This window comes from Haemorhous mexicanus, chromosome 9 (genome assembly GCF_027477595.1).
Source record: "Haemorhous mexicanus isolate bHaeMex1 chromosome 9, bHaeMex1.pri, whole genome shotgun sequence".
Classification (NCBI taxonomy): domain Eukaryota; kingdom Metazoa; phylum Chordata; class Aves; order Passeriformes; family Fringillidae; genus Haemorhous; species Haemorhous mexicanus.
This window is the reverse complement of record NC_082349.1, coordinates 27,688,623-27,701,602: the sequence shown is the minus strand read 5'-3', so window position 1 is coordinate 27,701,602 and position 12,980 is coordinate 27,688,623. Positions and strand designations below refer to the sequence as shown.

The 12,980-nt window shown below is 47.3% G+C and overlaps 1 protein-coding gene across 8 annotated transcripts in view; it reads right to left on the bottom strand.

Annotated features, from left to right (window-relative positions):
* Window positions 1-366: 366 nt before the first annotated feature.
* RASAL2 (RAS protein activator like 2) overlaps window positions 367-12,980 on the bottom strand; it is a 163,955-nt gene continuing 151,341 nt past the window's right edge. For 6 of the 8 annotated variants that reach the window (XM_059854618.1, XM_059854619.1, XM_059854620.1 and 3 more), the window contains 4 exons: window positions 10,801-10,935; window positions 9,576-9,778; window positions 9,057-9,144; window positions 367-5,268 (listed from right to left, as the gene is read on the bottom strand). In XM_059854618.1, the coding sequence (XP_059710601.1) occupies window positions 5,116-5,268; window positions 9,057-9,144; window positions 9,576-9,778; window positions 10,801-10,935 (579 nt within the window). In that variant the 3' untranslated portion in view covers window positions 367-5,115. Of the gene's footprint in view, window positions 5,269-5,304; window positions 7,192-9,056; window positions 9,145-9,575; window positions 9,779-10,800; window positions 10,936-12,980 lie in introns of those variants that run through there. The other 2 variants (XM_059854615.1, XM_059854617.1) reach the window with 2 other exon arrangements.

The following is a 12,980-nucleotide window of genomic DNA, read 5'->3' as shown; positions in this document are numbered from 1 at the left end:
GGCTGATCACATTCACTGTTTTGGTGAGGAGAATAACCATGGTAATTAATACATGGGAACTCTCTTTTCACCACTCAGTGAAAAACCCACGGCTAAAAGAAGCAGAGAGCAGTTCTCTGTGTCTCCACAGCTTGTCGCTCTCTCACTCCACAATGCCAGATATTTCCCAGCCTCAGGAGGCAGGAATTGAGCCTGTTCCCCTCAGCCCTTGGTTTGCTCAGGCTGCTCCAGGTGGGAGCTGCTCTGTCCCAAACATTTTGTCCCAGTGGGAATTCCTTCCCCTCCACCCTCTGCACTTACACAAACACAACCCGAGCACAGAAAAGAGGGGGACCTGAAATCAGTGTAAGTTTACAGAGTCCAAACTGTTTAAAGTTAAAGTTTATTTGTATTCTTTGTAGGAATATCAATAAAAGTCCTCAAATGTATCTATATCTGTACATATTACAAGAACCTTCAAAAATTATTCACAGAACAAAAATAAATCTTCTTTAGAACAAACCCAGGCAATGAAATGCAGAAATGGATATCAGAGACCAAACAGTCCAGTGCTACAAGCATAAAAATACGGCTTGAAAAACAAGTTTATTCCTTTTTAAAGGTGTACTTTGTTGAAATAAAAAATAAATTATTTAGAGCTATCACTGTAGAAGAGTTCTGTGTATTAACACTCTTATTAAGGCCCTTGAGACAGAAAATCTATTTTTGCAGGTAGGATTCCTGGCAGGTATGATCTGTAAGGACATGCTCACTCTCCTGGGGGTTAACTTACTGTGGAGAAGGAAACATTTAAAAACATCACCCTAAATTTAACCCATTTTCCTCTGGCAGACCATGCCCACCACTGATGAAAATGCACGTCATGGTTCAACTGGGACAGGAATTGTTCTCCAGGAACAACACAGACATTTTTGCAGAACACAAGCAGAATTCATCACTTATACAAGTAAGTATTGCTGACACATTCCATGGACATGGCTGTAAAATTCATGGACTTCTAAGTTAAAAGCTGGTGGGTTTATGCAAACATCAGAACATGAAATTCATATATCATGGGGGAAAAACTCACAGCCAAACCAAAGCAATTACATGAATGCAAAATAAACTCAATTTCTTTGATTTATTAGATGGATAAATAATTTATTAGTGGATACACCTCATATTGTCTAACTAGAAAATACACACATCCCTTTCCATGCTCCTATAGATTCCCTGCCTGAGTTATGCCACTGGAGAGGAATGTGGCAAAATGTGTAGCTGTATGGATCTGTGCTTTTGTAAAAAGCTGCCCATTTTGGATACACCAGGGAAGTAACAGTTGGTAATTCCTAGATGTGAAACCTATTTCCCCTAAAAAAAAAGGCCTGAATTCCTAGAGTTGCAAAGAACAGGGATGTACAGGATGCTGCCAAGGCCGTGCTCCCTTTGTCCTCTCAGAGCCTGTCTCTTGTCTCTCTGCTCACCTCACACCCTGAAGACACCACACACAACCTGCCAAGAGGCCACACACAAGAGGCTGCTCCATCTCTCTGCCCTGCTGTGCTGGCCTCAAGCTTTTCCTGAGCACTCAAGAAGCCCAGGTGACTTTGAGGTTTGGAGAGAACCCTCCTAGAACGGTACCAATGGGGCCAGCACGGACTGAGACACCAAGATGGGGTGACTCTCCTGTTCAGTCTGAGGAACATGAGTATTCCTCCTCCAGGCTATCCATTTTTTTCCTGCACTACTTCATCTCTTCCCCAGTGAGAGCAGCAGCTCCTTGCACAGCATTAGACACAGCCATCAGCCTTTGCTCAGAGTGTGAACACAAAGCCAGCTCCCCATCACACATTGCACCATTTATTCCTTCAGAGCCCACTGGCCATGAGTCTAAACCCAAATGTGATCAGGCCCAGGCAGGGCTCCTGCTCCTGAACAGAGCATGGATTTTATCAGTATGGACAAAATAGAAACTGGCATTTTCACATATTGTCAGCTTGAGGCGGCTGAAAGTTTTCTGGGCTGCTTGGTAATAAACTAGGAGAGACAGCTGCCTGCAGGACTCCGGAGCAGTGCTTTCTGCTGCAACAGATCATTTCCAGTCTAGCAGCACTGACTCTGCAAACCTCACCCCTCCAGGGTCTGCAGGCAGTGACCCCTCGGTGGCAGAACTGGAGGAGCATGCCTGGCACCTGAGGGGAGAAACTGGAAAAGCAGAGAAACAACCAGCCTAGCAATGAGCTCTGAGACCACAGAGAGGGGTCAGGCTCTGAGAGAGCCACTGCTTCTTCCTCCAAGCATTCTACAAGCTTGAGAAACACACAGGAGAAGGTACAGTATTGGAGTGATGCACTACCAAAGACCTCACCAATAGTGGGGCAGGGATTATTTCCCCTCTAAAAATCCAGGCTGAAATGCTGCCCCTACTGCAGAAACCAAAGTGGACACTTCAACATCAAACCACGCAGGTCAGCCAGCGACCTCTGACATTACCAGAGCACTGAGGAGTTCTGGAGAAAGGTGTTTCCCAAAATAATGCTGGAATAACTCTCCTAGAACAACACATCTGCTTCTGCCTTGTTCTGTCAGTGCAGCCCCACGGGCGCTCGCTCACACCTCGCTCACAGCACACTCACATCACCTGCACTGTGCCACAGGGAGCATTCACATGCCCATCCCAAAAGGGATGGGAACACAATCCCCCCATGCTACAGCTGTGAAATTACAGTACATGGCTACAGGGACATGCAGATCCCACAGAAAGAGCCCACAAAAGGGTTTGTGTAAAAGAGGCCCTCACGTGACAGCTCAACACAAACTGGAGAAGTTGCTACAGCTGCAATGCCTGAAGGGAGAAAGGAGAAACTCAAAGGCACAGTTTGAGGAATAAAATATCAGAGGTCAGCAAGGATCTAGAGCTGGAAGACAGTTTGGAAAGTATGGAAAAGTAATCACTCCTGAGCCAATGCAGAGCACAACCCCAGGTGTGTCAGTGCCACCAGCACAGAGTCCTGGCTGAGCAGCCAGAGCAGCTCTGATCCCAAAGAGCCAAGCATTAATCCCAATCCCAGTTTACTGCTGTGCTCCAGAAGGCCTGGCTAGGATTGATGCACACACATCCTACAGCACAGGATCTCTGCACTGATGCACAGAACACATGGGGGTGGTGATGGTAGCTTGAGCATCGTGACACCAGAGCACACACACTGCTCTGCCACCTCCTGCATCAGCCACAGGGCTGGGATGAATTCATTTCCAAAAACCAGGCAAACTTAGCAACAGACACCAGGTTTGGGTCTTGGTATTGCCAATAATTCATGTGCAGGGAACTGGCTTAGATACTCCTGCATTTTTCGTGAGACAATCCCACATTGAGGCACCTCTCAAGGTTTCGTCTCAAATTGAAGTAAACTTTTCCAATTTCCACAGCACGTGAGAATGGTTAATCACACTTGCTGTTATCAGTATGTTTCTGTAATTAACAATTTCAATCAGTGCTGCAATACTTTCATTTACTGTGAGGGTTTGAGGGGTAAAAATGTGCAGCACAAGCTGGAAGTAAAAATTCACACTTGACTCCAGAATCTGAGATTTAAAAAAAAAAAACCAAAACTCTCTCTCAGATTAAATATTGTGGCACTTGATGAAATCATAAGAATTGACAATACCAAGCCATTTAGTGTTCATCTGTTACAGGTTGTGAATGTCACTGTCTCCCAGGAGAAGGTCACTTTTGAGTGATATCCCATTCACACACAATCTGGAATCATGCTTCTAAGAAACACAACTGAAAGAAACTGGAGACAAAAGCTTAGTCAAAACTCCTGAAAAGAACTGCAGTGTACAGAACTTTAAAAAAAAAAAAAAAAAAAAAAAATTCCCTTTAAATTATCCAGAGAAAGGAAAATTTCAGCAGAAATGGAAGATCTTTCAACAAAGGTGCAGAAAGCACCTTTCATTGGTTCTACACTGGCTAAGCAAGTGGCTGATATAGTGAAAATAAGCAAGCATTAAAATACAGAAATCCTCTAGAAAAAGGGACTTTTGCATATGGAATTTCTTGTGCTGGGCATGGGCACCCTTTGGTTAGCCCTTTCCCGAGAGGATTAACCTGTCTGTTCCTGATGGAGAGCAGAGAGGGAATTCAGGGTGCCTCTGCAGGGGGTGTACAGTAAAGATTGGCTAGAAATCATTAAAAAGGTATTTACAGGTCTGTAAATCCTCCAAACAGAAGAAAATATAAAACTGCATCAGAACTGGGGTACAAAAGAAAGAATCCTACCACAAAATCCTGCAGATTCGCTCTGTCTGACAGGAAGCCTGACTGTGCAAATTCCAGGAATCCAGCTTGCTGCTTCCACTTTGTACCTTCCTCAGAAAGACTGTTTTATGACAGAGTCCTATCGGAAGTAGGTACAGGACACAGCAGGAGCCAGTTCTCTTGCTAAAACATTTGCTATCAAGTTTGCATTCAGCTAAAGACCAGCTGGGGAAGAGGGGAATAAACCCAGCTGGTGAGTTTTCCTATGGAATTCATTTCACTCCATTCATGTCCTTTGATCAGCCGGTTGCTGCCTCGGGTCCACCCGCTGCTCACGTCTCTCACCCACAACACACACGCACGCACACCCCCCTCTTCCTCCTCCCAGGACTGCAGTGCTTTCAACAAGAGAAAAACAACAACATCAACAATAACAGCAACAACAACAACAACATAATAATAATAATAAAAAAAATAGCAATAATTAAAAAATCTACAGTATTCACTTCCTTTTGGTATATTACATTGGCATTTTCTGTACACAACACAAGAGCTCCCTCTATTTACACAGTGATCCACAAGGACTTATTCTGGGGAGCCTGGTTCTCCTGGCCCTGAGTGGGGAATTAAAGCCCACCCTTCCGAGTTGCTTTTCCAATTTTATTGAATGTACAATACTATCTTAAAACAATTTAAAATACAATTTTAAAATACAACTCTAAAACAATTTTAGAACAATCTTCAAACAATACAATCTTCAAACAATATAATTTTCCTTTTACAGAAGAACTATGTGCAACAATCAGTGACGGTGAGGGGTCTTGGCTCTGCTCCGTCTTGCTCTTCCACGGAGGTGGTTGGCAGCACCTGCAGAATTAGAAACTGCTGTTCTTAAATTCACCATTCTCCGTGATGGAAAGCTTGGGAGGGTTGCCATTCCGGACGTGCATGGTGTAGCGCTCCTTTACCTGCGTCAGGGCACTCATCAGGCGCGTGTTGGCCGAGTCCAGGAACACGATCCGCTTCTCCTGCAAAGACACCCCACAGCGTCAGAGCTGCCGCACGCCCTTGCTGCGAGCAGCTTGGGCTCTGGCAGAGGCAGCTGGGCCAGCGCTCCCTGGCCAGATGGGCTGTCTGCCTCTTTCTGTTTTCGGGGTGCCACGGGCTCCTCTGCGGCCGCTCCGGCCCTCCAGGGCTTTTTGTGCGACGAATCCGAGTTACAGCAGGGAATTGATCCAGGCACGGAGGCTCCACCCAGCCAGGCAGGGTTTTGCCACAGGGGAGTGGGAGTGGGTCAGTGTTAATAACAATGGTAGCCAATTTCCATATTACATTTTAGAAGTATGTTAGAAAAACAGAAACAGGCAGCAGAAAATAAAAATGGTGGGGAGTTTCATCTGGCAGAGAAAAGTGCAAGTGGTATCTGCCGACCATTGTCTCTGTGCTTTGGATGGAGTGTGCTCAGAGTAAACTCATGGGATGCTTGAAACAAACAAATAAATAAATAAATAAACAATAATAAAAAAAAAGCAGAAAATGGCAGCCTGTGGCGACAGTGCAACAGCAACACAGAGAAGCAGCAGCCAAAGCTAACGCTGAGGGTGAGGGGGAGAGGGCACTGTGGGTGGAGGGGAGATGCCATCGACAGAACACAAAGAACAAACACGGAACACGCTGCTCCTAAACCCATTCCAGCTCGGGGGGCTCCCGGGCTCCTCGAATGCACGTGCATGGTTGATTGTCCTTGCACAGAATGTGCCAGCCTCCACTCAGAGCAGACAGCTCAGGGATGTATGCTGCTAAATTGACATAACCTGTGCCCAGACCCAGCCTGCTAACAGTGGGATATCTGCAGTGGGATACAGCACTAGAGGGGCAAGCCAAGGACTGGCTGGCATAATCAGAGATGACAATTTCCATCTTTACCCCAAAAAACAATAATAATGCAGCTGCAGAAAGCAGTGCTAGAGATAGCAGGAAAGTAACTGTGCTCTTCATGCCACCAGCTGATTGGCTTTTGTTCTTTGAGAAGGGAAAATGTCTAATTTGCTCAACCAAAACAAGTTGCAAGTGGGAACTCTTCCCAGTCTAGCCCATTGAGAAACAAAATGGAGGGAAAAATGATGCACAGAAGGCATAAACATGAAGGAACAGTTCAGACACACTGCTCAGGAGACTCACGTGCTACCACAGCCCCTTGGGATTCAGCTCTCAGCACATCAGTGCGTGCTACAGCACTAATCAGCAATGTCTGCTTTTTTCAGTGGGCTCCCCCACAGGGCTGAGTGCTTGGGTGCAAAAACAAAACAGAATTTAAGTCCTGCTTCTGTTACAGCCCTGAAGATGCTGAGCTCTGTGTAAAGCCAACAGAGGAGGAGGAGGCACGAGGCACAGCCTGCTTTAGCCCTCATCCCAATCCAGCTGATGGGAGCAGGGAGAACACAGAGCCAAGGAGTTACAGGCCTCTCCTCCCAGGCTTAAATGAGCCCTGCAGAACACAACTGCCTCAGAAGGAATGTGCTCCTCAGCCAGGCAAAGCTCCTACTCCTCCAACTGTATTTCACCTGGAACATAAAATTTAAAATGAAAGTTTTCCTTCTGAAACTTTTCCTGAAAAATTTCTAAAAAATCTTTCCAAAGAGTTGAGAATGAAGGGCTGGGTGTTTACAGACACTGCTGAGCACTCACTGAGCCAGTCTGCAAAACAGCTGGAAATCCACACTTGGAAAAGTCAATCTGAAAAGCACAAGGTTGGTGAGTAGAGGCATCTTCTCACTGAAAGGAAAATTGGATCTACCAGGCACGTCTCTGTAACATGCTCAGGGGACAGGGAGCAGGAGGAGCTGGAATGGGTAGGAGGTCAGTGTGCTGGGCCAGGACTGGGTACTGCTCAGCTAGAGAACTGATTGGGTTTACTTGCCTGTTGGAATTATCTCATCCCCATTTATGACCTGTAATTTAACACAGCGGAGATGTCACTTGCAATAGCAACTGGGCCAGTTCTCTTTGCAGCTGCGCCGCTCCAAGGAGAGAGTCTGGCCAGACCTATCCCTGCTCAGGCTCCAGAGCCAGGAGAACAGCTCGTGTGCATGGGGGCAGTGCTGGGAGCTGCACTGCACCCCTCAGACCATCCCAGGCCCATGTCTCTAAGCACAGGATCCCAGGTCACTGCTGCTCCTGGCAACCTTTAACTCTTCAGCTGGGGCAACAAGCTGGGTTCCAGCCCCACACGATGAATCTCACACAAAAAACCACCTTTCCTTTTCTAACCACTGAAGGAATCAGACTAAATAAAATCTTCCAAGCAGGACTTCAAGGGATTGCTACAGAACCCAGCAGACACCTGGGCTCCCCTGGTGAGTCTGTTCTGAATCTTTCATGAGTTTCCTCCTCTGCTCAGGTACTGGAGGAAGGACAGTGACAACTGCACTTTCCCCATGCACTGCCTGACAGTGAAGCAGTTGAGGTTTGCCAGTGACCTTGCTTGACCAAGAAAAAGAGAAATCATTAATGCTGCTGTTTTGCTCCTGTTTTTTCACGGGTTTCCACCACAGATGATAAATGCTGCATCACTTGATGAAGTGTGGCCAAGGACTTGCACCCTTCCAGCCCTGAGGGTCTGAAGGTCTCACAGGTCAGCAGTGGTCCCCTCTGCCAGCTGGTGACACTGGGATCACAATGGTCTGTGCTCCACCTTGCTAGCCCATGACCAACACCAAGGTCAAGAGCCTCCTGGCACACAGGTAACAAGACTCAGTCACAATCTCTCCCCTCCAAAAATCACTTTGCATGTTTGCCCAGTTTCTTCTTGAGGCAGATGAAAAACACATCCACCCATTACAGAATCCAGGCTGCTGCCTGGATGAGCTACCATTCCATGTCTGTAACACCGAGATGCCCTGACTGTGCCTATCTCCAAAAAACACAGCTCTTTGCTGCTTTACATTTTCCCTACAGTTCCACAGGAGTTCAAATATTTCTAATACCCCAGTGCCATGTTTAACTGTGTTCAGCTGAGACTCCCACCACCACTCTTTGTGTAGGGAATAACTTCGGTTATTCCTGAAAAAAAATTAAAGGAAGTTTCCATATGGAACTACTGAAAAGTCCAGAAGCAGGAAAGAGACCCTCCAAATGCAAATACCACAAACGCAACACGGCAGGCAGATACAAACCAGTCCCAGGTTCTGTTGTGGGATCAGCACAGACACAGAGGAAAAGCTGGAATGACCCCACAGGATACACCCACATGCACTTCCCACTGGGTTCCCCTCCCCACAGCTGCCCAGGGTGACTGAGGTGGGAGCTGCAGGTTTGTGGGAAATGGGCATTTCCCCAGGACTGCTGGGGATGGCCAGTGGGTGAAATGCCACAGGTGACATTCCCAGGACAATGCTCTGTTGCAGCATTCTCTTTCCTGGACTCCACTGTCCAAAGCCATGCTGTTGCTGGCACAGCTGAGATGCATGCACATGGCAGCTAAACTATGCTGGGGTGAGGCACAGCTTTCCCACAGGTCCCAGGCCCACACTTGGAACAACATCTACCCAATGCACTGCTAATCCTTTACTTCCTTGGGATCTCACAAAGCAGCAAAGGTTCTGGAGATGTGATCAGTCCTGGGATTTGTTGCCAGGCTGCCTCAAAGCCCAGGTCAGACAGTATTAAATAAAGCCCATAGTTGTCTCCCAGAGGCAGTAAGTGACCCTGGGGGCTGATACGGCTTGGAAGGTAGAGAACAGTGCTGGGGCAGGAGAGAGGGGCTAAGAACAGGTTCTACACACAGGTTCTGGGAGATCCTGAGCTCTTTACCTACCTGTGCATCAATGATTTTCTGCTTTGCATCAATAACTGCTTGCATCTCAGCGTGATCCTTTTTCAGCTCCTCTTCAACAGCCATGAGTCTGATGAGCAAAGAGAGGGACAAATTAGGACAGTTTAATATTATTCCCAAGAATTTCAGGTACTCTGGCCTGTTGGTTTGACTTCTCTGCTTCTCCTGGCTCTCCAAGAGAAGAATTCTGCTGCTCTCAGGAAAGCTTATCCCTCCACATGACAGTTGTCCAACCTTGTTATTTTCAGAATGGACATTGCCAAAAATGCCACTATCCTGAAAAACTAATTTCATGTACAGATTCCAAACAACAACAAAAATAAACACCTAGACTCAGAGACCTAAGGTAAAAATTCCTAAATATTTTCTTTTACCTTCCTGACAATCTCAGGCAAGTTTCCACACCTGCATCTCTATTTCTTCAGCTCTAAGGATGGAGTTGCACAGGGGTGCTGCTTGTCACATTTGGAAAACCCAGTCCCAAGCCTTCTGAAGCCTCACCTACTGATGATACTTTTCATCTGGCTGTCCTTCTCCTCCTGCTGCCTGCGCAGCCTGTCCTCACTGTCTTCCAGTCGAGATTTGTAGTCTGTGAGCAGCTTCTGCATCTGCTGCTCCTGCACCAGGAGCCGCCGCTCGTACTCCTCCAGCCGGCGGCTGGACACACGCAGGCGCTCCTTCAGCTTGGCGATCTCCTGCTCGTACTGGGGTGCCAGGGAATCAGGGGCAAAGGAGAAAAAAGAAGAGATCAGATCCTTATAATGCTCTGCTGCTCTTTAGGGGAGTGTTGGGGTTTTTTTAGTGAAAAATAAGCTGATTGAAGTAAAGGAAGTGAGAAGCCAACATAGGGGTGACCAATGAGGAACATCCAGCTGCTCCCACGCTCTGGGGTATCACACTGCAGCCCAATTCCAGCAGTCAGAGGGCTCTGACATGGCTCCTCAGCCCTGACTGGTCACATCCTGCCTTACTCCAGACTCCAGCAGTTCTCAGGCAGATGCTGATAAGAGTGCTCAACTGCAGAAATGGCCTGGGCTGCCCAAACTTACAAACCCAGGCCTGTGTAGGACCCAAACAACTCACTCTTTAGGACCTAATCAGTCAGGGCAGGTCAGAGCAAACCAGTCACTGCAATCCAGAGCCTTACTTGGATGAGTTTTTGTTCTTCTTGTCTCTCTGGGCAATCTTTTCTGCAATAGTGCCATGAATCTCAATATATTGCTTTGTTTTGGGTTCATTCCCCTTTCCTAACAATCCTATGTTTCTGCTTCTTTGTCCACTAAATGTTCTCCTTACTGCCTGCCTTCTCAAAATACCAGACCTCTTACACAACAACTCCATCCCCACAGCAACACACGGCTGTGACTGTATTTGGAAAAATGGGATCTACTCCCATACACATACACCTTCAAAAACAGATCATGCAGATTTCTGTGCAGCTCAGAAACCTTGCAGTACCTGGGTGACAGGCACTTGCCTCAGGAGAAGCCCAAGACAAAATGTGACTGCTGCTACTGGTGAAAGCTGAGCTGCAGCCCCGTATAGTCCCTGTGTGTGTCCTAAGCTATGCTCAGTGGGGTGAACAATCCTGATGTACTTTATTTACAGAGTTAGCGATCACTGTAACCAATATAACCTGTGTGAGAATGTGTGATGCTGTGACAGCAGGGCCTGAAAGTCCCTTTGAAATTGCTATGGGGTGCACAGCACACAGAATCAAATCTACCTTCTCAGCGTGCTTGACTTCATCCAGGTTCTGAGTCGTGTCCTTCTTGGTGTCCTCATACTGGCCGTTGTTGAACACCCACGCCGCTGTCCTCTCCACTGGGGACAGCGTGGCCGAGTCCACCGGTGACTGCACCTGGGGCAGAGACACCTGGGTGTTAGCATCCACCAGAGAAACTGCACACTAACCAGCTCTGACATCCAGTTCAACTAGAGGAGAAAGTTACCCATGGATTTGGCAGCCTCAAAGCATCCCCTGAAGGCCTCCTGCAGGAATACTCCATCCTCCCTTGACTTTGGACCTACAGCACCTACCTGAATCCTTCTAAAACCATCCACTTTAGAAATTTTTCTTCCTCTCAAAGTGAGTTTCTCTCTGAAAATGTTCTTGTTTCCGAATCCCATTCACATCCACCTCAGCCTTGCTGACAGCGTGGCAAAGGGTTCTCAGCCTGCCACCTCTTGCACAGAGAACACACAGTGACAGAGCTCTGCTCGCAGTGTGCTCAGGTGAGACAGGTTGGTTTCCCTGGAGTGCTGAGGAGCTGAACTTGGGAGCAACTTCCTCAGCCAGGGTGGAACAGACTGCAGTGGAGCATGGGGCTGCACAGCGTGGCAGGACTTGATGTGGCAGGGAGGTGTGACATGATCCCAGCAGTGCCTGCCAGGTTTGGATGGTCCATTGCAGCATAGCTGCCCTGCCGAGGCCAGCTGTGCTGACTGGGAGAAATGTCCAACCTCTTTGGAGGCTCTCTCTCCCCTCTTCAAGGGAATCTAAAAAGGGAGCCAAGAAAAGAGACAAGAAACTCTCTGCCTGGCTGGGGAAAACATGGCTTGCTATAAATTCCAAGCAATTTTCACGGACAAAGACAAGTTTATAAGCACAGGAATTAGCATAATTACTCCTGAAAGAGCAACATTGTCTTATATTTTTGAGAAATGCAAAAGATCAACTTCCCCAACTGCAGCTTCTTTTTGTGCCCAAGCAGCTCTTCAGCTCCCTGCCTGGCCCAGTGGTGCACCCAAGTGCACTGTGCTCCCTGGCTGGAGCTTCTCAAGTCCCACTCTCAGCCAGGAGCTCTCCATGGGGGAAGAAGAGCTGCTTTAGAAGCCAGGGATCATGTCACCCTCCTGCTGCGTTTCTCCTGCTCAGGAAGACAGGGCTGGAGGGTGCTGGATCTGCTCCCACAGCTCAGCTATCCTGAGCAGCCATAGATACTCCAGCACAGGAAGAAGCCTCAGCTGAAGTGTAAAGGCAAAGAAAAGGCATAGGAATTAGGCAAAAATTCTTGGATTTAGGCAAAGGCCTCTTGCATAGAAGGAAGCCTTCACAACAAGAAAGCTAACAGCCCCTTAGGTGTGGTGTGGCAGCCTGGCAAAGCTCAGTAATTCAGATTTTTTTGATGGCATTTGCTGTCAGGCAGCCAGAGCAAGGGAGACCATGGCCCATGCATGGCTGTGAATGGCTGGAGAAATCAGGAGCAGGACGGATGAACACTGTCGCCAGCCTCTGGAGCTGCAGGGGCTGCTCCAGACAGACAATTTCTCAGACAGCAGAAAGGTGACTATAAAGTACATCCCCAGCCCTGCACCAGACTGCTGAGCAGCAGCAAACCTGGCCAAACAAGCTTCCAAGTGTAGGACAGAATATTTCCAGCAGCCAAATTGTGGAGCTGTCAAAGACCAAGTGGATGGCAAGTCACACATGCTAATGGGTTACAAGTTATTCTCTAATAAAGGGCAAAAAAGAATTAGTCTGCTAGGATCATGTATTAATTCCCCTCTTTGCCTCTCTTCCAAAGGAACACACTAACATTTCTGTTCCCACCTACCTCCTAAATGGAAATGGAAGGCAAATAGTGACCTCTCCCAGCAAACAAAGGGCCCAGCTCTATATTCAGAAACAAATGGGACTTGTAGAGAACAGAGTCTAATAATTATAACGCCCACAAAACATGCCTAGAAAGAACATGCCCAGAAAGAACATGCCCAACTTCTCTTTTCTCTTTCTCTTTTTTAAACAAGAACAGAATTCCACAACAAGATTTGCAATTAAAAGGGTGCAATGGAATTTGCCTTGAAAAAAATGTTGGCCACTTGATTTGGCACCATTTGAGATGTTGTTCATGGGTGTGGGGAAGGAGAGAACAAATTGATTTCTCTGAATAAAGCAGGAGCAAG